The following is a 24927-nucleotide window of genomic DNA, read 5'->3' on the forward strand; positions in this document are numbered from 1 at the left end:
TTGGTCAAAATTTGCTGTACGCTAATGAGTTAATCGATTTTAAAAAGGTAATTCTGGTTACTTGGCTGCAATTTCTTTAGCAACGGTACCTGCAACATCTATGACATTTGTCAAGTTTAATTTTAAATTTGCGAATCCTTCAAAAAGTTATGAAATTCACAAAACAAGAATACGCTGATTTGCATTTACTCTATGGCGAAACACGTGGTAATTCAAGACCGGCAAGGCGACCATACGGCGACCGTTTTCCTGAAGGAGTCCTTCCGTCTCGTTGTACTTTTGTGGAGGTACAATCGCGGCCATCCAAAAGTGAACGATAGCTTGCGAAGATTTCCGTATTTTTCGTTAGACTAAATCAGGCTGTATTCATTGGCGTTCGTGCAGCAGGCGTTACTATTTTAATAATAAAAAGTTGTAATAATAAAAATGAGACTGAGAAGTAATTAATACATTATTAAAGTGAAAGTAAACTTTAGTAAAGAAACCTTTCCAACACCTATTCGCTTTGACCTCTCAAGCCTGTTTTCTTGCCAACCCCTCTTTATATTGAAGATGCAAGTCTTACTGCAATGTAATTCTCTCGCCACAGCAGCCAACGACCAATTTTCTTCTAGCTTTGCAATAGCCCTAGCTGTCTGCATCGGAGAGAGATGTGGCATTTAAAAAAAATAGTTTCAATAAATTTTTTATCGCTAGTGTCAAACATTGACATTTCAGGACGCCTATGATTTAAAGTAAATATCAAACTATAAAAAAAAAACGTTCACTTTTGGATGGCCGCGATAGTACATCTGCATTTATGTGAGGTTGGTTCTGACTGATTCCAATACGATGGCGTCTCCGATCCTCCATTTAACCCCTCTGGATTTTAATTTTTGGGACCACACTAAAGATTTGGTATACGAAGTTGAAATAAATACAAAAGGCCAACTCCAGAAACGCGTAACAGATTCGTAAAAACCCAGAAATGCTGAATTCTGTTTATGAAAATTGGTACCAGCGTACTCAAATGTGCTTAAATGCCAACGGAAGGCACACAGAACATTTATTATAAAATAATTTTTCTAGTCTAGTTTACCTACCTTTCATTATTTAGTAGATATTTTCAGTTAGAGTTAAAAGTACGAATATGTAAAGTGTAAATAAATTTATTCAATACATTATTTTGGCTATTTAACCACAATTAAGACGATACTCTTATTACACAGTTCTTCCACAGTTTTGCACACACTACCTCTACATTTATTTACACATTGAGGAACACCACTTTATTTATTACTCATTCATCTCAGTCTACAATATCAGCTTTTGTACCTAAATAAGCTGGTGAATTAACGCACACAGTGTACAGCGTTTTCAATAAATGTCATTTATTTGATTTAGTTTGTCAGATTTGAGATTTGTCATAAACGATTCAGGTACCTATGTTGCTTAGATACTGTCATCCTTAAAAACACCAACAATTAATTCCTGAGTAGGTACGTATTTTTGTGGTCAGCAGCGTCGAATGGGTGTGGATAGGGGTTAATTTATCCCCATTATTTTGGACCTAACGAAGGGGGGTTTTTTGGACTTGTTAGATCCTTCCAATGGCCCAGAATTTTTTTGGCAGGTTATATCGGGACCACCCTGTATTATAATTTGACAATTATGCACAAATTTTCTTGATATAAAGGTCTCTTTATGGCCCACGGATCACTTTATGTGGGCCATAAAGATATGTCAAATAAAAGTCAAAAACATTTTTGATGAAATTAGGAAAAAAATTGCCCCTTAACTTAAATTACCTAATCCCGAATGGGGATTACTCGATACTGGACACTCATTTCTGCCGCTTTCTCATCCTCGTTATCATTTCGTTAATGAATTTATAACCGAACATTAATTGGCATAATGGCTACGGGTGTTTTCACTGTTCCCAAGGTTACGCGCAAAACTAAAAATTTGACGGGAGCACTACGCGATGCAAACATCCCGTGGTGTGGGCAGACATTTATTTATTAATTTTTGTTAAATGTTAGGGTTTTAGGTCTTAATCGTGCATAAAATAGTGTATGTACTGCTGGCGTGAACTGGCTTTTATGGCCTTCAGGGTGTTTTTAGCCCTCGTTATCACTCGGGCTCAAAATCACACCTCAGGCCATAAAAGCCCTCTTACGCCCTTAATACATAAATAACTATTACGTAATTTAAAACAATTTGACAATTCAGAAAATATTGATTTCAATGTTCACAAATAATGTTATGGAATGTTATGTAATCATATCCTTGAGAAGATTAAGATAATAAAATATCAAATTGAAGTCAGTTCTTTCCTAACCTATAGTGTAGATGCTTGTTGAAAATTAATTAAAAAAAAGTCAAGGTATGTCAACCCTTCAAAGTGAAATTTTTGTAATATTTAATTAAATTAATTCTAGATGATCTTCATTTATTTGTTGTGCTTGTTGTTGTTGATATATTACGTGTTCATAAAAAGTACCAATTATTGGGAGACCAAAGGAATACCGCACGAGAAGTCGTTTCCAATTTTTGGCAGTTTCTATAAAGTAGCAATGAGAAGGCAAGCTTTCTCGGAGAGAATCCGCGAAATCTACGAAAAGTACAGAGCCCCATATGTAGGAGTATACATTTTCAATAAACCAGCACTGATGGTTCGAAGTCCAGAACTGTTGAAAAAGATTTTGGTAAAAGACTTCGACAAGTTCATCAACCGACCTGTCGCTTCCAACGAACACGTAGACCCCATCTCATTCTACAGCCTCTTCAGCGCACAAGATTCAACTTGGAAAGATCTGCGGTCAAAAATGTCCCCTGTTTTTACTTCGGGAAAAATAAAACTAATGTTGCCTCTGATGAAGGAATGTGCAAAGGAATTAAAATCGTATTTGAGTGAACGCAGTGGACAAACAATCGAGGCCAAAAGCGTGTTCAAGAGGTACACAGTGGACATAATTTCGTCGTGCGCTTTCGGGATCAATTCCTATTGCCTCAAAGACGATAATTCTGAAATGATGGAAGTAGCCACGCGCTTGGTGGATCAGAAATCGTTGATCAGGAACATTTCAATGTTCAGTTTTTTTTTCTTTCCGAAACTCGTCAATCTATTCAAGTTGACGTTCACGGAGAAAACGGCAACAAAATACCTGCATGACGTTTATAACAAAACTACAAAGGAGAGGAAGAGGATGAGTATTGTGAGGAATGATTTGATCGACTTGCTCCGCAATTTGAAGAAGAACGAAACGTTTGCTGACAAGTACAAATTTGGTTGGTGTAAGTTTAGAGTTGTTACACTTGTGTAATTGGTGGTTACAGATGAGCTCAAGATGGCAGCACAAGCTATTACGTTCTTTTCGGCTGGAAATGAAACTACTGCCACGATGCTTTCTTTTGTTCTGTACGAGCTTGCGCTCAACCAAGAAATTCAAGATCGCTTGAGACAAGAAGTAAGAGAGAATTGTGACGAAAATGGAGATTTCACGTACGAAGCTCTCCACAAGATGAAATATCTGGATATGGTTTTGAAAGGTTGAAACTTTTCTCCACTAACTAATGTGTTGTTGAAAACATTCGATTTGCATTTTCAGAAACTCACAGAAAATATCCGTTTACAACATTTTTAATTAGAGAGACGTTTGACAATTACACTTTTGAGGAAACTGGGCTTACAATAGAGAAAGGTGTTTCTATTTTTATCCCTCTTGCTGGACTCCATTACGATCCGGAGTATTATCCGAATCCGGAGAAATATGATCCGGAAAGGTTCAGTGACGAAAACAAAGCAAATAGAGTACCTTATACTTTTATGCCTTTTGGGGAAGGTCCGAGAATCTGCATTGGTACGAAGTGAGCAAATTAAGTATAATTCAACTAATCTGAGTGATTTTTAGGTGAGAGATTTGCACATTTGGTTAGTAAATTGGCTCTCTCCTACGTTATTAAAGACTTTGTGTTTGAAAGAACCGATGCGACTCCAGTGCCATTAGAGATGCAGCCAAGCGCATTTTTCTTGCAAAACAAGCAAGCTTTGATGTTAAAAGTTGTAAAAGCTAAATGAAAATAATCAGTGTCATGTTTCATCAATAAAACAATTATAAGAATTAAAATCTTTAATAATCTGTTGCGCTTTTATAAAATTTTTACTTGTTGCTCTGCTCTGTTGGCAACACGGCATTTCTTCATCACTTTTTCCATCACTTTCCTTTTTACTCGTCTCTTTCTTCTTTGGTTTAATCGCTTCCTTATTTATTCCTTATTTACACTCATCCGAGTGTTTCTCTTTCTTTACTAACTTGCGGTATTATCTCTATTCTGTTTACTACACCTCGTCTTCCTTCTATAAACTTCACTTCTTCTACATTTTGCTCATTTGGTTCCTTACATTCTGAAGCTCCCTCCTTCTGTATATATTCCCCCACATCCATCTGTTAACTCGCCGTTTCATATTTTGTATTGGATTTTAAAGCGTCATTTTGACAATTCAAATCAAGGTGTCAGCGGTCACAGCCTCCTCTAATTATAAATTCAAATGATCTCACGGTAATAGCAATTTATGAACCGAGTGCGAGAAGGTATTTTTCGCGCATTAGTTGAGACACGAGCGACGTAGGAGCGAGTGCTTCATTTGCGCGAATGTGCCGAATCGAAATAAATCATAAACTTTAATGTTTCAAATATTTTATTTATAAAATTGAAGGGCTGAACTACCTTAACTATTTTTTTTAATTGTCAAAATATTCAACCACTTTCACTGTGAGACCAGAAGATATGTTAAAAGAGTAGAATTATTTATATTATTATTATATCAGATAATCCCTACCAAGTTAATAAATAAATAAGAAACTTTAATGCTTTAATAATTGGACTCATAAAATATGACATACTCGTACAATAGAATTATTCTGCTTTTATGACTTTTAGCATTAAACCTTGCTTGTTTTGCAAGGACAACGTGCTTGGCTCCATCACTAATGGCACTGGAGTCGCACTGGTTCTTTCAAACACAAAGTCTTTAATAATGTAGGAGAGAGCCAATTTACTAACTAAATTAGCAAATCTCTCGCCTAAAAATGATTGCAAATAGTTTAATTTTACTGAACATGTTCACTTCTTACCAATGCAGACTCTGGGGCCGTCTCCAAAAGGCATATAAGTATAAGGTATTATGTTTGCCTTGTTTTCGTCATTGAATCGTTCCGGATCGAATCTTTCCGGATTCGGATAATATTCCGGATCGTAATGGAGTCCAACAACAGGAATAAAAACAGAAGTGCCTTTCTCTAGTGTAAGTCCACTTTCTTCAAAAGTGTAATTGTCAAACGTCTCTCTGGTCAAAAATGGTACGAAAGGATATTTTCTGAGAGTTTCTAAAAAATACAACTTTTAGACATTTTCCCACGAGTCGAATATGTACTTCAACCTTTCAAAACCATATCCAGATACTTCATCTTCTGGAGAACTTCATACGTGAAATCTCCATTTTCGTCACAGTTTTCTCTTAATTCTTGTCTCAAGCGATCCTGAACTTCTTGGTTGAGAGCAAGCTCGTACAGAGCAAAACCAAGTGTCGCGGCGGTTGTGTCGTTTCCAGCTGAAAAGAATGTAACAGCTTGTGCACCCATCTTGACGTCATCTGCAACCACCAATTAAACAACTGCAACAACTGTAAATTTACACGAACCAAATTTATAATTGTCAGTAAACGTTTCGTTCTTCTTCAAATTGTGGAGCAAGTCGATCAAATCATTTCTCACAATATTAAGCCTCTTCCTCTCTTTCATAGTTCGATCAAAAACGCCAAGCAGATATTTTGTAGCCGTTGGGTCGGTGAAGGTCAGTTTGAATATGTGGACGAGTTTCGGGAAGAAAAACAAACTGAAAATCGAAATATTTCTGACGAACGATTGTGGATCCAACAGGAGTGTGGCCATTTCCATGATTTCTGAATTATCATCTTTGAGACAACCTGAATTGATTCCGAAAGCGCACGACGAAATTATATCCACTGTAAATTTCTTGAACACGTCTTTGGCGTCTATTGTTTGTCCATCATGTTCGTTAAAGTAAGATTTTAAATCGTTTGAACAGTTCTTCATCAGAGGCAACATCATTTTCATTTTTCCAGAAGAAAAAACGGGGGAGATTTTTGGTGGCAGATTTCTCCAAGTTGTGTCTCTGGCACTGAAGAGGCTGTTGAAAGCGATAGGGTCTATGTGTTCGTGGGAAGCGATGGGTCGATTGACGAACTTGTCGAAGTCTTTTACCAAAACCTTTTTCAACAGCTCTGGACTTCGCACCATCAGTTGTGGTTGATTGAAAATGTAGATTCCTACATATGGAGTCTTGTATTTTCTGTAGATTTCACGAACTCTGTCCATGAAGTGTTGCTTCCTTAATGCCACTTTGAGGAAACTTCCAAAAAATAAAAACGGCTTCTCGTACGGGATGCCTTTAGATACCCAATAATTGTTACTTTTCACGAAAAAGTAATAAATCAGCAATAACAAACACGACGAATAAATGAGGATCATCTGAAATTAATTGAATTAAAAATATGTAACAAAACGTTCGCTTTGAAGCGTTGAACTACCTTAACTATTTTCTTTTAACTGTCAGAACACTTAACCACTTTCTTCGTGTGACTAGAAGATATGTTAAAAGAGTAGAATTATTTATATGATTATATTAGATAATCCCTACCAAGTCCGTGATTCTATCAAATATCTGTGAACACGTCTACGTTTTGAAGATGCATTGAATTAAAGAGTCATTACCGAGATAAGTACAGCTGAGCGTACATTAAGATTGTTGTCACACTGTGTCGAATGATTATATTATTATACAGGGTCATTATAAATTATTGTCCCATCGCAGTAGGCGTTGGCGACGTAGTTGAATGTGCCGCAAGCCTCATAACATGAGTGAGACTAGTATCGCCGACAGGTGCCACTTCTAGCGGTAGTGGAAATCTGTATACTAGTATGTCTAACGTTGCGAAGCTGCGGCCCATCCAAAATTTGTGTGGGTTTTCAACGCCAACTGCGATGACCCTTTATCTATACGTAACCACTTATAGATGTTATAATATTATCATGGCAAGATGACATTGCAAATAAAAAAATACACAGTCAATGAATTTACTCGTCTGCCTCGTCATTCATCACTTTTACTTTATCACTGGTTAGTGATTACAGTTTTACAGCGATTACAGTCGTATTTTGTAATTATTGTTAACTAAGATACTTTTACCAGCGAGCTGCTTTGGATTCAGTGAGATTGAGATGTTAGTATTTATTTATTTGGAATTGCGCAATTACAGTAATCTCCAGCTGTTGGTGATGTTGTTGTTTGTAAAAGGTTGCTAGATCATTGGACTTGTTAAAGTGCTAAGTCATAAAATAATTAATCACTCAATTATCATGGAAACGCAGATTGCAAGTAATAAAATAGTAAAAGAAAATAAACATATATGTATGTTTATCTGCAAAATACTAGTTTTTAATAAAATATTAATTATAGTTTCTATTTCCAACAAATAAAAAAGAAAAATAATTACATAACATATTATACACATATGCATTATAAACTTATAAATGCAACAGATTAAATATAGGCAAAAGATACTAAACATTCCTCAAAATCAAAACTATTAAATTTAAAATAGGGGCAAAATAGAAAAAATATTATATTAGCTATTTTGTCCCACTTGTTTGTTTTGAAGCACTCCTCGCTGCGCTCGTCGTGCTCTAAAGAACGTGTGCCAGAAAATGGTGTCTTATAAAACTTGAATAACAAATTTGAAGTGTGTCTAGCCTTGCAGCTATTCAAATATGACATTAACAACATAATAACAGGTAGAAATAAATGATTACATCCAGATGTTTTATTGATAAATGACATTTATTATCAGTCCGCTTTTACAACTTTCAACATCAAACCTCCTTTATTTTGCAAAAATAAAGTACTTTCATCCAGCTGTAGTGGCACTGAAGTAGAATCACTAACTTCAAACGCAAAGTCCTTAATAACGTGGGCAAGAGCCAATTTACTAACTAAATGTGCAAACCTCTCACCTAAAAATCATTCAGATTAGTTGAATTCTACTTAATTTGCTCACTTCGTACCAATGCAGATTCTCGGACCTTCCCCAAAAGGCATAAAAGTATAAGGTACTATGTTTGCTTTGTTTTCGTCACTGAACCTTTCCGGATCATATTTCTCCGGATTCGGATAATACTCCGGATCGTAATGAAGTCCAGCTAGAGGGACAAAAATAGAAGTACCTTTTTCTAGTGTCAATCCAGTTTCTTCAAAAGTGTAATTGTCAAAAGCCTCTCTAATCAAAAATGTTGTCAAAGGATATTTTCTATGAGTTTCTGAAAATACAATTTTTAGTCGTTTCACCACAAGTCGAATGCTTCAACCTTTCAAAACCATGTCCAGGTACTTCATCTTCTGGAGAACTTCGTATGTGAAATCTCCATTTTCGTCACAGTTTTCTTTCAGTTCTTGTCTCAAGCGATCTTGCATGTCTTGGTTAAGAGCAAGCTCGTACAGAGCAAAAGTCAGTGTTATGGAAGTAGTGTCGTTGCCAGCCGAAAAAAATACCACAGCTTGTGCGGCCATTTTTACATCATCTACAACCACCAATTAAACAACTGCAATAACTGTAGGTTTAGACAAACCAAATTTATACTTGTCAGCAAACGCTTCGTTCTTCTTTAAATTGTGGAGCAAGTCAATCAAATCATTTCTCACAATATTTAACTTCTCCCTCTCTTTTATAGTTTTGTCAAAAACGTCGAGCAAATATTTTGTAGCAGTTTTGTCTGTGAACGTCAACCTGAAGATGTTGACGAGTTTCGGCAAGAAAAAGAAACTGAAAATCGAAACGTTTCTGACGAACGATTTTAGATCCACCAGGCGTGTAGCCATTTTCATGATTTCCGAATTATCATCTTTGAGACAACCTGCATTGATTCCGAAAGCACAAGACGAAATTATATCCACTGTAAACCTCTTGAACACGTTTTTGACCTCGATTGTTTGTCCATTCCGTTCACTCAAATGAGATTTTAATTCCTTTGCGCATTCCTTCATCAAAGGCAACATCAGTTTCATTTTTCCCGAAGTAAAAACAGGGGAGATTTTTGATCGCAGATTTCTCCATGTTGCGTCTCTGGCACTGAAGAGGGTGTGGAAAGCGATTGGGTCTACGTCTTCGTTGGAAGCGATGGGGCGGTTGATGAACTTGTCGAAGTCTTTTACCAAAACCTTTTTCAACAGTTCTGGGCTTCGCACCATCAGTGATGGTTGATTGAAAATGTGAATTCCTACATATGGAGTTTTGTATTTTTCGTAGATTTCACGAATTCTCTCCGAGAAGTGTTGCTTCCGTAATGCCACGTTGTAGAAGCTTCCAAAGAATAGAAATGGTTTCTCGTACGGGATGCCTTTAGATGCCCAACAGTTGTTACTTTTTATGAAGAAGTAATATATCAGCAAGAGAAAACACAACAAATAAACGAAGATCATCTGAAATTAATTGGATTAAATCTAACAAAACCTTTGTATTGAAACTAACTTTTATTTAAATTTTCGTAACACTCGACGTCTTTCACCATGCGATTACAAAATACGAGTATGTAATCATAAAAGTTCAGTTATACATTTTGCATTAATTTTACATGCGATAACCTCTATCAAGTACAAACGTCAAATCCGTAAAAATAGAATTGTTTTTTAAACTAAGTAATCCTAATTTCAAGCACTTTTTTAAGTTTTCAAAATTAATTAATTAAATAATTAACTTTCAAAACTATTGTTTTTCTACTTTCTTTAGTAACTAGTAGTCTTTATTTTTTTTTTTTTTGTCTTTAGTATGTATGTCCAAATTTTGCATTTTTTTTACCTAAAATGTTATGTAAGAATTTGTTAATTCCGTTATACATTGTAGATACAATAGTATACAGGCTGTTTGATAAAAAACGCCTCAACCCATAACTTTTTTATTTATTACTCGATTTCAATGAACATGCGCTACAAAACAGCCATAATAGTTATTTTTATATTAAGTGCGCGAAGAGAGTGTTTTTTGTGCATGAAAAGGTCTTTTACGCCGAGACGAAGGTCGAGGCAGTATAAGCCTTTGAATGCACAAAAACATCTTTGCGCACGAAATTGTATAAACAATATTTTTTCTATAATTGATTCAAAAAATTGAAATGAAAAATTCAAATTTTTGAAGGAACTCTGAAGTTTCAATGCAGTGACCATGTTGCTAGGTAACTAATAAAAAACAGTGCGTGAAATGAAAAACAGAAATAGTCGTATGCGTGAAATTGCATTTCACACACTGTTTTGTATGGTTTCTATGGTTTCGATCTTACTAACAATGCAAAAAAAATACACGTCAGAAAATGACCCACTTCAGGCACAGATAACTATGCGTGAATTTCAATTTTTTGAATCAATTATAGAAAAAATATATTTTTTTGGTGTTATCTTCAATAGCTAACGATAGTCAACTTTTTTTTTTTAATGGGCACATGTAGTTTTTTTAGGCTCAGTCTGGTAAGGTTTTTTTTCTGAATCTGTATCATACGCTATTTTTTATTATACCTGCACTACAATCTGAAAATTATAACAAAAAAAGTAAATTGAAATTCCTTTTCCCCGAAATAATCTGCGTCATTACCCGTTGATATAGAAATGGTCAATTCTTATTTCGTTGCTATCATAAATTGTGTATAAATGTCTATTTATCATTGTTCAAAATCTAGGTTCTTACCTAAGCAACCCTTAAAGCTTTAGTGTTTTAAAGGCCCTTTTTCGCACGCATTTTAGTATCAAAAACAGGGATTATGATTCAGGTATAATAAAAAACAATTTTAGCTCTGTTCTGTATTCTTTATTGTCTTTTTCTCCATATCTTTTTTTTCACTGTCCATTTACTTTAATCTTCTGTGTTATTTCTTCATTCTTTTATTGACCGCTAATTTTTGTTGGACTAAAAGTGGAACTTCTAATTTAAATTGTCTTTAGCACTAAATGTAAAAAATATTTTTAAATAAAAATCAGCGACAGGTACAGATCTTACTAAATCTAAAAATCAACAATCAAACTCTCTAAACTTTGACTATCCTCAAATGTACACCATCTTTGCTTTGTGTAAATGGATAACGTGGGTTATATTTCATGGGTATGCTGGTTTGATTTGTTGGTTCAACCGCATAATCTTTAATGACATAAGCGATTGCAAGTTTAGACATCAACAGTGCAAATCTTTGACCTGAAATCAATCAATATTACAAAAAAAAGAAACATTAATTTATGTATCTTCAAGCGGTCAAAAATCGCGCCTTTTTTTATCTCTATAGAAACGGTTGAAGTGGCTTTTTTTTTGTAACCGAACTTAAAACACTTCAAATCCTAGGAGTTGAAATGTCCACAGGCGATTTGACCGAGTCAAATGTAAGGTCATTTGAAGCATTGCTCACGATTTATTTATCAATAATTACACGAAATATTTAATAATAAAATTATCCCTATTAAAAAAAAACTCCAAAAAAGCGAAATAACGAAATTATTACCTAACATTTAACCGGTGCCACTGTGGTGTAACACGAGTCGCCCATGTGCACGGATGACAGATCTCCAAATCAAAAATAGCAAGATGGCCGTTCAACGTTAAAAAGTAAACTTTAGACTTTATTAGACTTTACTAATATTATCGAACCTTCAAGTACATTCTAGGAATTACGGGTGCCTTAAAATTTGAAAATTGTAAGTTTGAAAATTGTCATTTTACTGTAACTGCAGCAAAAGAAATTAAATGAGTTCAGTTCCGATTTTTTTTTTGTGACCCGCTTGAAGATAAAATAGTATACATATATCATTAAGAGTAGAAAGTCTTTTTGTGCTTCGCCCAGTTGCCGACCTCGACTTCGTCACAGTTTTCAATCTCTTAGCACAAAAAGACTCACTTCTACTCTTAATGATATAATCTACTATTATTACGTACCAATGCAGCTTCTTGGACCTTCTCCAAAAGGTAAATATGTATATGACTTAATGTTTCTTTTATTTTCATCACTGAATCGTTCTGGATCAAATTTTTCCGGATCGGGAAAATGTTCTGGATCAAAATGCAATCCCGTTATAGGGATAATTACTGTAATGTGTTTCTCCAAGGTAAAACCTGTCTCCTCAAATGTGTAATTTTCGGAAGGTTGTCGATTTATGAGAGCCGTCAAAGGATATTTTCTTAACACCTCTGGATCGGAACGATTTTACAGTGATACTAAAAATTGCCGTTGATACTTTACCACTTAAGACCATATCGAGATACTTTATGTTGTGAATAGATTCGTACGTTAAGTCTTTTTCTTTATCAAGAGTCGCTCTAATTTCGCGCCTCAACCTGTCCTGGACCTCTTTGTGCAAAGCCAACTCGTAGAAAGCGAAAGATAATGTTATACTAGAACTGTCGTTTCCAGCTGAGAAGAACGTGATAGCTTGCGCCGCCATCTTAATGTCATCTGAAAGAAGATATTCCAAACCAGAAGGAACAGCAGACGCAGGAGTAACAAACCAAATTTGTAACTGTCGTCGAACGATTCGTTCTTTTTTAAGTTGTTCAGTAAGTCGATGAGATCGTTGCGCACGATCTTCTTTTCTTCCCTTTCCCTGAGCGCCCCTTTGAACACATCGACAAGAAACTTGGCAGCGGTCTGATCAGCGAAAGTGAGTCTGAAGATGTACATCACTTTGGGCAGGAAAAACGCACAAAACATGGACAAACTTCTCGACAGTGAGCGAAAGTCGAGCAGTCTCGTTGCCATAACCAAGATTTCCGAATTTTCGGTTTTGAAGCAGTTCGCATTTATTCCAAAAGCGCAAGACGAGATGATGTCCACAGAGTATCTCTTCAAGACGTTTCCCATTTCCACAGTTTTTCCGTTTAGTTTTTCTAAGTGGGCACTCAGATCGTTGGCACAGTCGACCATCAAGGGAAACATTAATTTAATCTTGCCCGAGGTAAAAACTGGAGATAATTTGGAACGCAGGTTCCTCCAGGTTGTGTCTTTAGCTCCGAAAAGACTGTGGAAATTTAAGGGATCGATGGATTCGTTTGAGAAAGCGTTTCGGTCCTTGAATTTGTCGAAATCTTTCACCATGACTTTTCTTATCAATTCTGGACTTCGGATCACCAGATTTGGTTGGTGAAATACGTAAATGCCAAAATATGGTGTTTTGTGTTGGTTGTAAATTGAACGGATTCGTTGAGCAAGATGTTCTTTTCCGGTCACAATATTCCAGAAGCTGCCAAAAATCAAAAAGGGTTTGTCATAAGGAACTCCTTTAGATGCCCAGTACGAGTAGTCTTTTGTTATAAAGTAATACAAGAGTAATACGAGTATTACGAGTAAAACTACTGCCGCTATAAAAATCATCTAAAACATAATTTATTAAATAATGTCTATGATATTTACTCCACTTACTTTTTACAATATCACCATAAGTCTTTTTACACTTGAATTCTTCTGGATTGGATGAAACTAATTTAAAACTAATTCGTCTTTGACTTTAATACAAACGTGGTATCAGAATATAATTTAAATTTGTTTGTCACGAAGTGATACCAGAATGATCATGCAATATCTTGGAGAAAGAACTTGCAAGTAATATATGTTTTTGTTATTGACCAACAGCGTCGCTGATAAATGAACAAAAATATTAACTTTCTACATCCATATTAGATGCACATTTTACAACATTACCGTAACTGTTTTTACATTACATTTATTCAGCAAAACTAATTTGAAACAAATTCATTTTTAACTTCCTGTAATCTTCTCTCATGTGTTGTTTGTCATGAGACTGAACTTTAATTTTGTTTGTCACGAACTTATAAATATCTAATCGTTGCTTCTACGATAGTGTTAATATCGTGGAAGAACTTGCAGTACGTAATAAACTAAAAAATTAATTGGAAACATTTTATTTGTAATTCTATTGTTCAAAATACATACATAAATACATTATAAAATATTGTTATATGTATTGACTTTCTGCACCCAATATACGTTATTTCATTTGTTTTTAATTATGCAATGTTTAAATGCAAAATTTAAAGAAACGTTAAACATTAACTAGGTGAAGGAAGCTTCTACAAGAATATAAAAGTTTGGAATAATTATTTGTCAATAATTATTGTAAGAAATCAACACATTGATAACATGTTGTGTTGATTTACGATCAACAATTTTTTATAAATCATTTTATACAGTGCGTTCGTAAATTTCGGAATAAATTCGATAAAACTGTAAGTATTCATTTCTGAGAAAAATCCTGGAAGAGGTCAATTTTGTTTTTAAAAAGTGCATATTCTTCAGTACTTTACTTATGTTGACAGCTTTTCATCTCCTAATTATGACGTCAAGAATATTTTTTTAAATGACATCCCTCACTTTTTTTTCTCTTTTTGATAGATCTTCGTATTACCTAAACAATGAGTGAAAAAAATTAGTACCTTACATAACAATTTTTTTGAGAAAATGACAATTTTTATTTCAAAAATGTAATTTAATTTTTAAGGTAAACATTTTTTTTTCAATGGGTTTAGTTAAAATCGAAGGTTTATTTTAATTGACCAAACAATTTAGAATATTTGCGGCAGAGAATTCGCCCTGAAACGGAACAAATAAGCGCTGACATTATTGAGCGCAGTGTACAAAGTGTCGGTGAGTGCTAAATGGTTGAGGGGAGGCAATTTCAAAATTTGCGTTGAATTTTATTGTTAACCTTAGATGTTTGTTTGTTTTTGTTTGAGGTCAATTAAAATTTTTACAATAAAAATTAAACTAAATTTTATAAGTAAAATATGTCATTTTCTCAAAAAAATTGTTATGTAAGGTATCACTTTTTTTCATCATTTAGCTAGTTCGAAATCGAAAGCCTATTAGAAAAACAAGAAAAAAGTGGGGATGTCATTTAAAAAAATGATTGATGACGTCATAATTAGGAGATGAAAAGCTGTCAACATAAGTAAAGTAGTGAAGAATATGCACTTTTTAAAAACAAAGTTGACCTCTTCGAGGATTTTTCTTAGAAATTAATACTTACAGTTTTATGGAATTTATTCCGAAATTTACAAACGCACTGTATATTACTTATTGATTACATTCTATTTCAACATTATTTATATTTGTTTGTTTTAGGTATTACTTCATTTTAATAACGCTTTTAACTTTGTATGTAATAAATGTCTTAAAGGGAAAATATTACTTATGACTATATCCTCAGAAATTTTCAATTTAAAGTACCTAATCAATTTAAATTCAATTTTTATTTAATTTCAACAGTAATGACTTTTGTTTGAAAGAGTTTATTCCATCAAGACCAAAGAATGTTTTGCTGAAACGTTAAATAGATGAAACTACGTAGTGGCAATTTTTGCACGACAAAGACCATATCATATCACAATTCCTTGAATAATTCCCATCTTGTAGGACAACGAAATATTAAACACCGTTTTTTTTTTTCTTTTTCGTCTTTTAGCGTATGTCACGTCAAAAGATTAGATGGATTTATAGATTTGTTTTGTCAAAAGAATCTTCAGGAATTTCGATAAATAGTAGTTGGAGTTAAACGAAACAGCACCGAGAGAGACTTTACTTAGGTATAGTTTAGGAACGAGAAATTGGAACTTTAGCTTTTTCAGTTGCAATGGGTAAAATTATAATATTCCGAGAGGCCAGACCGTCACAAATCTGTCAGTCTCAGACCATGAGAGTCATGAGACCACTGACGGCAGTGATGAGACCCATTTCGTGATTATTAGGATATTTAAAGGGCGGACCAAGCCGACAAAGCACCGAGTACTGTGGCCAAGGGCCTTGCGCGCCACTATACATTCGGGAGGTCCCGGGTTCTAACCCCGGTGTCGCCTGACCAGGTGTGGGTTTTTTTCAGAGGTTTCCCCACACCATCACATCGTCTTATATCTCATATCACAGATAAGGCGAATGCTGGGTCAGTATAAACCTCTAAGTACGTACCACTTTCCTTCCGCACCCATCCCGAATCTTCCCGTCAGTGTGGCTGAAAAGGCTCTGGAAAGCCTCAGTCTTTCGGGGGGAAATCAAAGATGTATCCTTTCCTTTCCGACCAAGCCAAGCCAGTCGAAGGCGAACTGTGACGTGACTGTGACAGAGTGTGAGAGTGAAAGTTTGTGCAGAAGTGAATTCGTGCAAGGTGTGTTTTATTGTTGTAAATCTGTGTTGATTGTGCTCGCACAACACTTTCAGCGAATTGGCTGCTTACCTTATTTTATTTATCGACGATTACCAAATTACGACATTCTGACGCTGCATCAAGTTTGATGCGTTAGCGTTACATTGATTGGGAATTTGATTAGTACCAGCATTATTATTATTTTTGTGTGCTGTCTCTCTTTGCGAGAGTTATCTTTCTCGCATTCACCCATAGCCCTACAAGCTAATGCAATTTTTGCCGTCAAAACAAAGATAGTGTTTATAAAAAATACTTGTCACCTTTGGAATTTATTATGATTTATTACCAATTTTTTTTCTTTTTGAAGTATTTTGTACATTAAAGGATTAAGGAACAAATGGTCAATTATTATTTTAAATCAATTGTAAAATTACACAGTGTTTTGTTTCGTCAAGTACCTACTCAAGTGCCGCAATTTCATTTCCATCATTTTGTCGTCAATTTGTTAGTACCGTATTTTTTAGTATTCACATGTGTTGAAAGTTGCAAGCGGAGTATTAGTTGCAGTTCAATAAAATTGTAAGCCAATTCCTGTTGGCAAAATAAAACAAAAAATCAGTGAGGAATATTTGTGCGATTGCAAATAGGTTGGGCTCGTGGCCTCCATGTCAGCAAGGTACGCAGCAAATCTTGATGGCTAATCACTAATCAGTAATCACTAATCCATTTGCAACATCTCGAGTCCTCTCGAACCACAAAGACTAGAGACAAGACTGCCCTAATCGCTAAACCTAAAGAATGTACATGGGTTCCTTATCTCAACATTCACATTCACAACAAATCGTTCTTGTGTCACTGACTGCAGCAGACTGCACTTCAATAGCTGATGTAGATTTGCAGGATTTGCTACGTTTCGAACCGGTTCGTCAAGGTAAGTTTAGCCAGCTAGCCAGCTCTGTAGCAAAGGTCTTTCGACAGAGTTTTACGGGTTTTACCTCCCATGTGATTGGACAACTGCATTAAAAAAACTAAACAAAAATAATTGGCTTCTGTATTTCTTTTTCTTTCAATCAGAGGCGGGTGGTCACGTAGTCAGTAACAATTTATATGCAACGGCAATAATTCTAATAAATTCAAAAAAAATACTGGCAAAAAGGACAAAACTGTTAAAAGTGGCGCACGGAAAATTTTTTCACACTAGGGATTTGAGTAGTAATTAAAGTATTACATTCCACAGTGCACATCACGCACGCCGCCTATGGATTTTAAGAAGTCTCCTCCTAGATTCCGCTCCGGTGCCCGGTGTTCTTCAATTCTTTACTTCCTTAGTTGGTTCGACAGTAGTTGTTAAGAGTTATTGGGGGAAGAATATCAAAAAGTGCACAATGAATCAACTTTCGGAAGGAGCTTTGCTGGTACATTATCCAAAATAAAGAGAACCTTGACGTGATGTTATGTGTTTTTAGCGAATGTTACGAGGCGAGAAACTTACGGATCCTGTTGTACAGGTTCTGGGTTGTAAAAGACTCCAATGCACCAGTTGCACCAAGGAGCGTTACAGAATGATAGTTTCTGATGGTGATTATTCGATATCTTTTGCAATGTTAACAGCCCAAGGAGGAATTGATGTCAATTCCATCATTAAAATCAAAAGATTCGTGCTTAGTGAAATTCCCAGCACTGCCAAGGGGAATCAGTAAGTATCAGATGGAGCCTAAACTAACTTAATCCACAAATCCGTAGAAAAGTCTTGGTTATTTTGGACTGTGAAATGGTAGTTAGTGGGTCTGAAGTGGGGATACCTATTGGTAATCCAGTAAATTTGAGCGAAGATAAACTGTCCAGCAAAAATATTAAAGTGGAACTGGAGAGTCCTACCTCGACCACAATTGAGGACAATAGTGATGTAGGTCAACCAGCTAATATAAAAAAGTACACAATGAATCATCTTACGAAAGGAGCTTTGCTGGTACATTATCCAAAATAAAGAGAAGCTCGACGTGATGTTGTGTGTTTTTAGCAAATGATGAGATTCGAGAAAATCACAGATCCTATTGTACAGGTTCTGGGTTGTAAAAGAATTCAATCCACCAGTTCCACCAAGGAGCGTTACAGAATGATACTTTCTGATGGTGATCATTCGATATCTTTTGCAATGTTATCAGCCCAAGGAGGAATTGATGTCAATTCCATCATCAAAATCAAAAGATTCTTGCTTAGTGAAATTCCCAGCACTGCCAAGGGGAATCAGTAAGTATCAGATGGAGCCTAAACTAACTTAATCCACAAATCCGTAGAAAAGTCTTGGTTATTTTGGACTGTGAAACGGTAGTTAGTGGGTCTGAAGTGGGGATACGTATTGGTAATCCAGTAAATTTGAGTGAAGATAAACCGTCCAACTATAATACTAAAGTGGAGAGTCCTTCCTCAACCACTACTGAAGACAGTAGTGATGTAGGTCAACCTGCTAGAAAACAAATGGGGGTGGAGGCACCTAACATTTTGAATCAGTCATTATCAGGTTCTAGAATAATCAGTCAAATATCAACGCTCGCTCCTTCTGACAATGAATGTGTGATCAAGGCGCGTGTCGCTAATAAATCTGAGATGAGGACCTGGTCTAACTCTCGGGGGGAAGGCAAACTGTTCAGTTTTGACCTTATGGATGAAAGTGGAGAAATACGATGTACAGCCTTCAGGGATGTGGCTGATAAATACTTCAATTACCTTCAGGTTAGCTTCTTATTTAGTTGTGTTTTAATTTCCTAAAATTTATGAAAAACGCCTGACATAACCTCAAATGATTTTGAGGTTATCTTTCAAATGTAGAAATGATTTATTTTTTTTGGTTTATGAGCAGGAGGACTACATTATTGCTATGTAATAGATTCATAAACGAAGCGAATCGTCGATAAGTGTTTTTTTTTTCACTTTTCGGTGCTCTCACACAGGTAGTGAGACCTGAAAAACGTTAACGCATTAAAATCGTCAAATAGGGGAACTCGGCTTCAGTTTAAATCGTTGTAAAGCTGGGTCTGATTGAAATAAAATAAATATTGTAGTTTAAAGATTTATTCCAAAAGATGTGTTGAAGCAACACCTTGTTTTGATAGGTGGATAAGGTTTATTACTTCAGCAAGTGTCAGGTCAAACCGGCCAACAAACAGTTCAATACCATAAAGAACGAGTACGAAATGACTCTGAACAGTGACAGCGTAATCGAGGAATGCCTAAACGACGACGGCGTCGTCCCCCAGGTTAAATACAATTTCGTTCCCATCGATTCTGTCGCCAGCATGGACGTCGGCGCGTTGGTCGACGTGATAGGCATTTGCAAAGAGGCGTCCGACATACAAACCTTCACGTCGAGGTCCACTAACTGCGAACTGAAGAAACGCGACGTATTTCTAGTGGACCAATCTAAGACTGCCGTAATGATCCCCCCACAATTGTCCTCCAGTCGATAAAGTCGATTTTTCAGATCACTTTGACTCTGTGGGGTTCCCAGGCGGATTCGTTCGACGGGACCAACAATCCCGTCGTCTTGATCAAAGGGGCCAAAGTGGGGGAGTTCGGGGGCGGCAAGAACCTGTCGACCGTGATGAGCAGTCAGATTAAGATGAATCCTGACATCCAGGAGTGGCACAGGATCAAGGATTGGTTCGAGATGGAGGGGAGGGACAGCGAAGTGAAAAATTTGAGCGAGAGGTGCGTTCTTCCGGTGTAACAGCCGAGAGTTTATGTCGTTTGATGCAGGACCGGCGGTGGAAATTTCCAGACTCCGTGGATGAGCTTCAAGGAGGTCCACGAGAAAGGACTGGGTCAGTCCGAAAAGGGCGACTATTTCCAAACCATGGCGACGATTTTGTTGGTGCGCTCCGAGAACGCGATATACAAAGCGTGTCCGACTGCAGAATGCAACAAGAAAGTGATAGACCTAGAGAACGGAATGTACAGGTGCGAGCAGTGCAACAGGGAATATCCGAATTTCAAGTATCGCCTGCTCGTCTCCGTAAGACCGTCTGAAGTGGGGATACGTATTGGTAATCCAGTAAATTTGAGCGAAGATAGACTGTCCAGGTACAATATTAAAGTGGAGAGTCCTTCCTCAACTACAACTGAGGACAGTAGTGATGTAGGTCAACCTGCTAGAAAACGAATGAGAGTGGAAGCACCCAATATTTTGAATCAGTCATCATCAGGTTCTCAAATAGTCAGTCAAATATCAACGCTGGCTCCTGACAACGAATGTGTGATCAAGGCGCGTGCCGCTAATAAATCTGAGATGAAGGCCTCGTCCAACTCTCGAGAGGAAGGCCTTATGGATGAAAGTGGAGAAATACAATGCAGAGTCTACAAGGATGTAGTAGTGGAGAGTCCTACCACCTCAATCACAACAGAGGACAGTAGTGATGTAGGTCAACCAGCTAGGAAACAAATTAGGGTGGAAGTACCCAACATTTTGAATCAGTCATTATCAGGTTCGAGAATAATCAGTCAAATATCAACGCTTGCTCCTTCTGACAATGAATGTGTGATCAAGGCACGTGTTGCTAATAAATCTGAGATGAAGACCTGCTCGAACTCGCAAGGGGAAGGCAAACTGTTCAGTTTTGACCTTATGGATGAAACTGGAGAAATACGATGCACAGCCTACAGGGATGTGGCTGATAAATACTTCAATTACCTTCAGGTTAGTCTTTCATTTAGTTGTTAATCTGTTTTAGACATTTCCAAAAACTGATGAAAAATGACTGACATAACCTCAAATGATGTAGAAATGTTTTTTCTTTTTGGGTTTAAGAAGCGATGTAATAGGTTCTACATACCTAGTTACTACCTATAATAGGTACATCGTCAAAAAGTGAATTTTTGTCTTTTTTCACGTTTTGGTGCAATTTCAGCCAGAAAAGCGTTAACTCGTCAAAACCGTCATATAGTGAAATTCGGCTTCAATTTAAATCGTTGTAACGCTGGATTTCATTGAAATAAAATAAATAGTTTAGTTTTAAGATTTATTCCAAAAGATGTGTTGTAATGGCACCTTCTTTTGGAAGGTGGATAAGATTTACTTCTTCAGCAAGTGTCAGGTCAAACCAGCCAACAAACAGTTCAACACCTTAAAAAACGACTGCGAAATGACTCTGAACGGTGACAGTGTGATTGAGGAATGCCTAAACGACGACGGCGTCGTCCCCCAGGTGAAGAACAATGTCGCCCCCATTGATTCTGTTGCCACTTGAAAATCGGCGCGTTGGTCGACGTGATTGGCATTTGTAAGGAGACGTCCGACATGCAAACCTTCACGTCGAGGTCCACTAAACGCGAACTGAAGAAACGCGAAGTATTTTTAGTGGACCAATCTAAGACTGCCGTAATGACACCGCACAATTGTCCTCCAGTCGATAAAGTCGATTGTTCACATCACTTTGACTCCGGGGGGTTCCCAAGCGGATTAGTTCGACGGGACCGTCGTCATCTTGATCAAAGGGGCCAAAGTGAGAGAGTTCGCAAGAACCTGACCCCCGTGATGAGCAGTCAGATTAAGATCAATCATGAAATACAGGACTCAAATCAAATCCTCTGATTGGAGGTTCTAGAAATTCACAATTTTTTTAAGTACAATTTTCTTCATTTAGAGTAAGAATAGAATAGAATAAGTTTCATCTTCATTTAGGTTAAACAATATTTAAGTTTGCTTTAATTAATTTAAACAGAAAAAATACTCGGACTTAACTTTCATTCAAACTTTGCGTTTGCATCAATCCTTATTTAATTTATGTAATTTGTTTGTCTAATTAAATTTTTCAAACGCAGTTTTTTCATCTTATTTTAATTTCATAATTCTAATTTTTCTTGTCTTTGCTAACCCTCTTTTTAATACATTTTTATACTCTTTATTCTTCCCCACCCTTTTGTAGTATTACGCTATATTATTTTATTGACTCAATTTGAGCATCTCTTCGTTTCTTATCCTACTAAGAAATGTCCCCTATAACGACGATAAACATTTTTTATATTTTAATCGTTTTGATTTCCATTATCTACACGATTGTAAATGCTACGGAACGATTAAGAATAATTCATGGGGTTCCAACTTTCCACTTGAATTTGTGTATTGACAATCACTTATTTACGTTCATGAATAATTAAAACGTAACTCATTATCTAATGGTACCCAATTCTGGAAATGTATTACACTCTGTCAAATTTCCAAAGTTTTTCTTGCCACGTCATCTCAAGCATTTCGTCAGTGTATTATCCTGACGCAAAATGAAAATTAATCCTGCTCCTCGCTACACCCAACTGAGTGACAAGAGAATAATTAAATTGTTACAACGGATATCTCAGACAATTGGCTTGTCAGTACCAGATTTATATAATTACAACGGACTAGCTGTGTGGTACATTATCTACTCGATCCTGATATGTCTGCTTCTGCTAGGACTCTGCGTCTACACCCTCTACTGCAAGTGTCTTTACTTCTATTTTGACATAATTGCCACCGTCGCAATTCTGGATAGCATTGCTATCACTAGCATCACACTGACCAATGTGATCTCCGTCCTCTTCACTGTGATAGTCCGTCGTAGAAAAATCGTGCAAGTGGTCAAACATCTGAAAGAGATTGAACGGACACTGAACGAGAAATTCGATATTGTGTGCCAGTTAAACGACAGAGGATTATTTCTGGAATTTATTTCTTTAGAAATCATGATTGCCGCATACGTGATTTTCGACTCCATTTCTGAAATCAAAGGAAACGATGTGTTTCACTACAGCTGGACTGTAGTGATGCATTTGAACATAATTATGGTCTCTGTCAGCGTGATGCAAGTGCAGATTGTCTCCACATGCATCAAGCAATATTTCAGAGTGGTGAACGAGAGATTGGGGGCCACCATGCAGTATCCAGTTTGGAGAAAAGGTGAGAAAAGTTCAAACCCCAAATTTGGAACGATCAACATGAAGTTCTTTTTAAAACTGTACGACAAGCTGTGCGATGTTATCGAACTGACTAGTAAATCCCACGGAATTCAAATCGCTTGTATCAGCTTCATCATAATTATTTGTCTGATCGAGAGCATGAACATACTGATGAAGTTCGCTTTGAGGATTGCAGTGATGGGAGGCAAATCTAATATTAATCTGTTGCTGGCAGACACCTGGAACTCCATTATTTACATTGTAGGTAGTACTGTAGTCTCAGAAAATGTACCAAAAAAATCAATTTCAGATTTTTGGTGTCATCCTGGCGATTTGTTGTGAGCAAGCCTCCAGTGAAGCCAACAATACGTCGATCATTTGTTACAAGATTCTTCTAGACTATCCTTCTGTTCCAAAGTCGCGCTATGAGGAAGTTACCAAAAATGAATTGATGCTTTTGGCGGAACACTTGAGTCAAAGAAAAGTGAAATTTTCAGCCGCTGGGCTCCAGTGTTGCCAGATCTACCGAATTTTCGGTAGATCTACCGAATTCACATAAAATCTACCGATCTACCGATTTAAACCTCAAATCTACCGAAAAGTTACTCAAAAAAATTTTCATAATCTAACATTTTTAATAAACATTTTTACTTCATTTGCATAAGAGAACATCTAAGGCGTTTTGTTTTGGACTGGTTGATGTGCCGTTATTCCTGGAGTCGAAAGGGTGATCCCGTTAATTACCCCGCTTTCTTTGTGTTCTGTTGTCGAGGGTGTGAAAGTGTCTAGCTTTTATTTATGTATAGTTATTTTCTACATGTTACGGACTTGAACGTATTTCTTTAGAATTATATGACTGTAGCTGTTTTGTTGTTCTTTTTTTTGCTTTTCTCCTTTTGCCAATTGTGTTTCACAATTTATTAATTTATTTTAGATGTAGATCATTTTATTCCACACTATATATGTATTGTTTTATGACAATATTTCTAGGATTAATTGGAAAACAGCGATTTTGTTTACGTAAAAACCGTGAAGTTCTTGCAAGTTTTTCCAACGTTATACTTCATAGAAATATTGCTTTTTAGTTTTTTCAATCTGGAAGGCGTTTTGTTTTGGACTGGTTGATGTGCCGTTATTTCTGCAATCGAAGGGGTGATCCATCACCAAAACTCCGTTAAATGCCCTATTTTTTTTTGTGTTCTGTTTAAATTACGCCATGAGGGTGTGAAAGAGCGTAGCTTTTATTTATGTAAAATTCAATCGTTTTATTACAAGAAATACGTCCAGTGCCGAGAAATAAAAAAATCTACCGATTTTTTACGAAACCTACCGAAAAGTTCCGAGTTGATCTACCGAAATGTCACTCGATAGGTCTGGCAACACTGCTGGGCTCTTCACAATCGATCATACGATGCTGTACATGATATTCGGATCGATTGCGGCCTATCTTGTCATTGTTTTGCAATTTAAATAAAATGTATCATGAAACGAGATTAAGTTGCGGGAAGTAAATGCAAAGAAAAAACCATGAGTTTCGTGAAGGTCAGATATCAGATACTGTTTTTAATATTTTTGCATAATATTTAAACTTGGCGCCGAATTATTTCTTTGTTAAATTGAATTTCCATCTCGCTTGATCCCGCTGTCCTTTTTAAAACGCAATATTTGAGACATATTTTAATTGGTACTTTTCTTTTCTATCTAATGAGTCAAATTACTTCTTAGTTGTATGTTGTATCATAATTGTACAAAATAAAAAAT

At 36.2% G+C, this 24927-nt stretch overlaps 5 protein-coding genes across 9 annotated transcripts; 3 read left to right on the forward strand and 2 right to left on the reverse strand.

Annotated features, from left to right (window-relative positions):
* The first annotated feature begins 2215 nt into the window (after positions 1-2215).
* On the forward strand, positions 2216-4121 carry LOC138126197 (cytochrome P450 6k1-like). Its single transcript, XM_069041918.1, has 5 exons — positions 2216-2365; positions 2421-3270; positions 3319-3531; positions 3591-3842; positions 3894-4121. Exons 2-5 carry the CDS (start codon positions 2421-2423, stop codon positions 4058-4060), a joined length of 1482 nt encoding a protein of 493 aa, XP_068898019.1. The 5' UTR covers positions 2216-2365; the 3' UTR covers positions 4061-4121.
* Positions 4122-5091: 970 nt separating this feature from the next.
* On the reverse strand, positions 5092-9697 carry LOC138126601 (cytochrome P450 6j1-like). Its single transcript, XM_069042396.1, has 8 exons — positions 9587-9697; positions 8688-9537; positions 8427-8639; positions 8127-8378; positions 7918-8075; positions 5684-6533; positions 5423-5635; positions 5092-5369 (listed from the first exon to the last, which is right to left on the reverse strand). Exons 2-8 carry the CDS (start codon positions 9535-9537, stop codon positions 5107-5109), a joined length of 2799 nt encoding a protein of 932 aa, XP_068898497.1. The 5' UTR covers positions 9587-9697; the 3' UTR covers positions 5092-5106.
* Positions 9698-10890: 1193 nt separating this feature from the next.
* LOC138126762 (cytochrome P450 6k1-like) lies at positions 10891-16099 on the reverse strand. Of its 4 annotated transcripts, XM_069042538.1 has the most exons (6): positions 13785-13800; positions 13506-13720; positions 12596-13457; positions 12330-12542; positions 12026-12277; positions 10891-11293 (listed from the first exon to the last, which is right to left on the reverse strand). In XM_069042538.1, the coding sequence occupies exons 3-6, from the start codon at positions 13455-13457 to the stop codon at positions 11130-11132; spliced, it is 1491 nt and encodes a 496-aa protein (XP_068898639.1). In that variant the 5' UTR covers positions 13506-13720; positions 13785-13800; the 3' UTR covers positions 10891-11129. The 4 variants fall into 4 exon arrangements, with proteins under 4 accessions (XP_068898639.1, XP_068898640.1, XP_068898638.1 ...); XM_069042539.1 differs by lacking the exons at positions 13506-13720; positions 13785-13800 and adding an exon at positions 16065-16099 and having other exon boundaries at positions 12596-13326; XM_069042537.1 differs by having other exon boundaries at positions 13506-13876.
* A 27-nt stretch (positions 16100-16126) lies between these two features.
* LOC138126759 (replication protein A 70 kDa DNA-binding subunit-like) lies at positions 16127-22055 on the forward strand. 2 transcript variants are annotated; one of them, XR_011157949.1, is made up of 10 exons: positions 16127-16260; positions 17477-17654; positions 17706-17935; positions 17983-18208; positions 18260-18489; positions 18537-18972; positions 19353-19670; positions 19721-19947; positions 19996-21088; positions 21144-21437. XR_011157949.1 is itself a non-coding variant. In XM_069042532.1 (10 exons), exons 2-10 carry the CDS (start codon positions 17625-17627, stop codon positions 21480-21482), a joined length of 2820 nt encoding a protein of 939 aa, XP_068898633.1. In that variant the 5' UTR covers positions 16127-16260; positions 17477-17624; the 3' UTR covers positions 21483-22055. The 2 variants fall into 2 exon arrangements, 1 of the variants encoding a protein (XP_068898633.1); XM_069042532.1 differs by having other exon boundaries at positions 19996-20932; positions 21297-22055.
* Positions 22056-22168: 113 nt separating this feature from the next.
* LOC138126772 (uncharacterized) lies at positions 22169-24905 on the forward strand. The gene is made up of 3 exons (XM_069042553.1): positions 22169-23427; positions 23477-23676; positions 24538-24905. Exons 1-3 carry the CDS (start codon positions 22513-22515, stop codon positions 24638-24640), a joined length of 1218 nt encoding a protein of 405 aa, XP_068898654.1. The 5' UTR covers positions 22169-22512; the 3' UTR covers positions 24641-24905.
* Positions 24906-24927: the final 22 nt, after the last annotated feature.

Source organism: Tenebrio molitor, chromosome 3 (assembly GCF_963966145.1).
Source record: "Tenebrio molitor chromosome 3, icTenMoli1.1, whole genome shotgun sequence".
In the NCBI taxonomy this organism is placed as follows: Eukaryota; Metazoa; Arthropoda; class Insecta; order Coleoptera; family Tenebrionidae; genus Tenebrio; species Tenebrio molitor.

Coding starts and splice junctions, on each gene's coding strand:
- LOC138126197 (XM_069041918.1), top strand. CDS start 2,421: ATGATCTTCATTTATTTGTTGTGCTTGTTGTTGTTGATATATTACGTG. Junction 3,271..3,318: donor TGCTGACAAGTACAAATTTG/GTTGGTGTAAGT, acceptor TGGTGGTTACAG/ATGAGCTCAAGATGGCAGCA. Junction 3,532..3,590: donor TCTGGATATGGTTTTGAAAG/GTTGAAACTTTT, acceptor TTGCATTTTCAG/AAACTCACAGAAAATATCCG.
- LOC138126601 (XM_069042396.1), bottom strand. CDS start 9,537: ATGATCTTCGTTTATTTGTTGTGTTTTCTCTTGCTGATATATTACTTC. Junction 8,640..8,687: donor TGCTGACAAGTATAAATTTG/GTTTGTCTAAAC, acceptor TGGTGGTTGTAG/ATGATGTAAAAATGGCCGCA. Junction 6,534..7,917: donor TGATGTTGAAAGTTGTAAAA/GCGGACTGATAA, acceptor AATTAATTTCAG/ATGATCCTCATTTATTCGTC.
- LOC138126762 (XM_069042537.1), bottom strand. CDS start 13,457: ATGATTTTTATAGCGGCAGTAGTTTTACTCGTAATACTCGTATTACTC. Junction 12,278..12,329: donor TCTCGATATGGTCTTAAGTG/GTAAAGTATCAA, acceptor GTTCCGATCCAG/AGGTGTTAAGAAAATATCCT. Junction 11,294..12,025: donor AGGTCCAAGAAGCTGCATTG/GTACGTAATAAT, acceptor GATTGATTTCAG/GTCAAAGATTTGCACTGTTG.
- LOC138126759 (XM_069042532.1), top strand. CDS start 17,625: ATGAATCAACTTTCGGAAGGAGCTTTGCTG. Junction 17,655..17,705: donor TTTCGGAAGGAGCTTTGCTG/GTACATTATCCA, acceptor ATGTGTTTTTAG/CGAATGTTACGAGGCGAGAA. Junction 18,209..18,259: donor TTACGAAAGGAGCTTTGCTG/GTACATTATCCA, acceptor GTGTGTTTTTAG/CAAATGATGAGATTCGAGAA.
- LOC138126772 (XM_069042553.1), top strand. CDS start 22,513: ATGAAAATTAATCCTGCTCCTCGCTACACCCAACTGAGTGACAAGAGA. Junction 23,428..23,476: donor GGAACTCCATTATTTACATT/GTAGGTAGTACT, acceptor AATCAATTTCAG/ATTTTTGGTGTCATCCTGGC. Junction 23,677..24,537: donor TTTTCAGCCGCTGGGCTCCA/GTGTTGCCAGAT, acceptor GTCACTCGATAG/GTCTGGCAACACTGCTGGGC.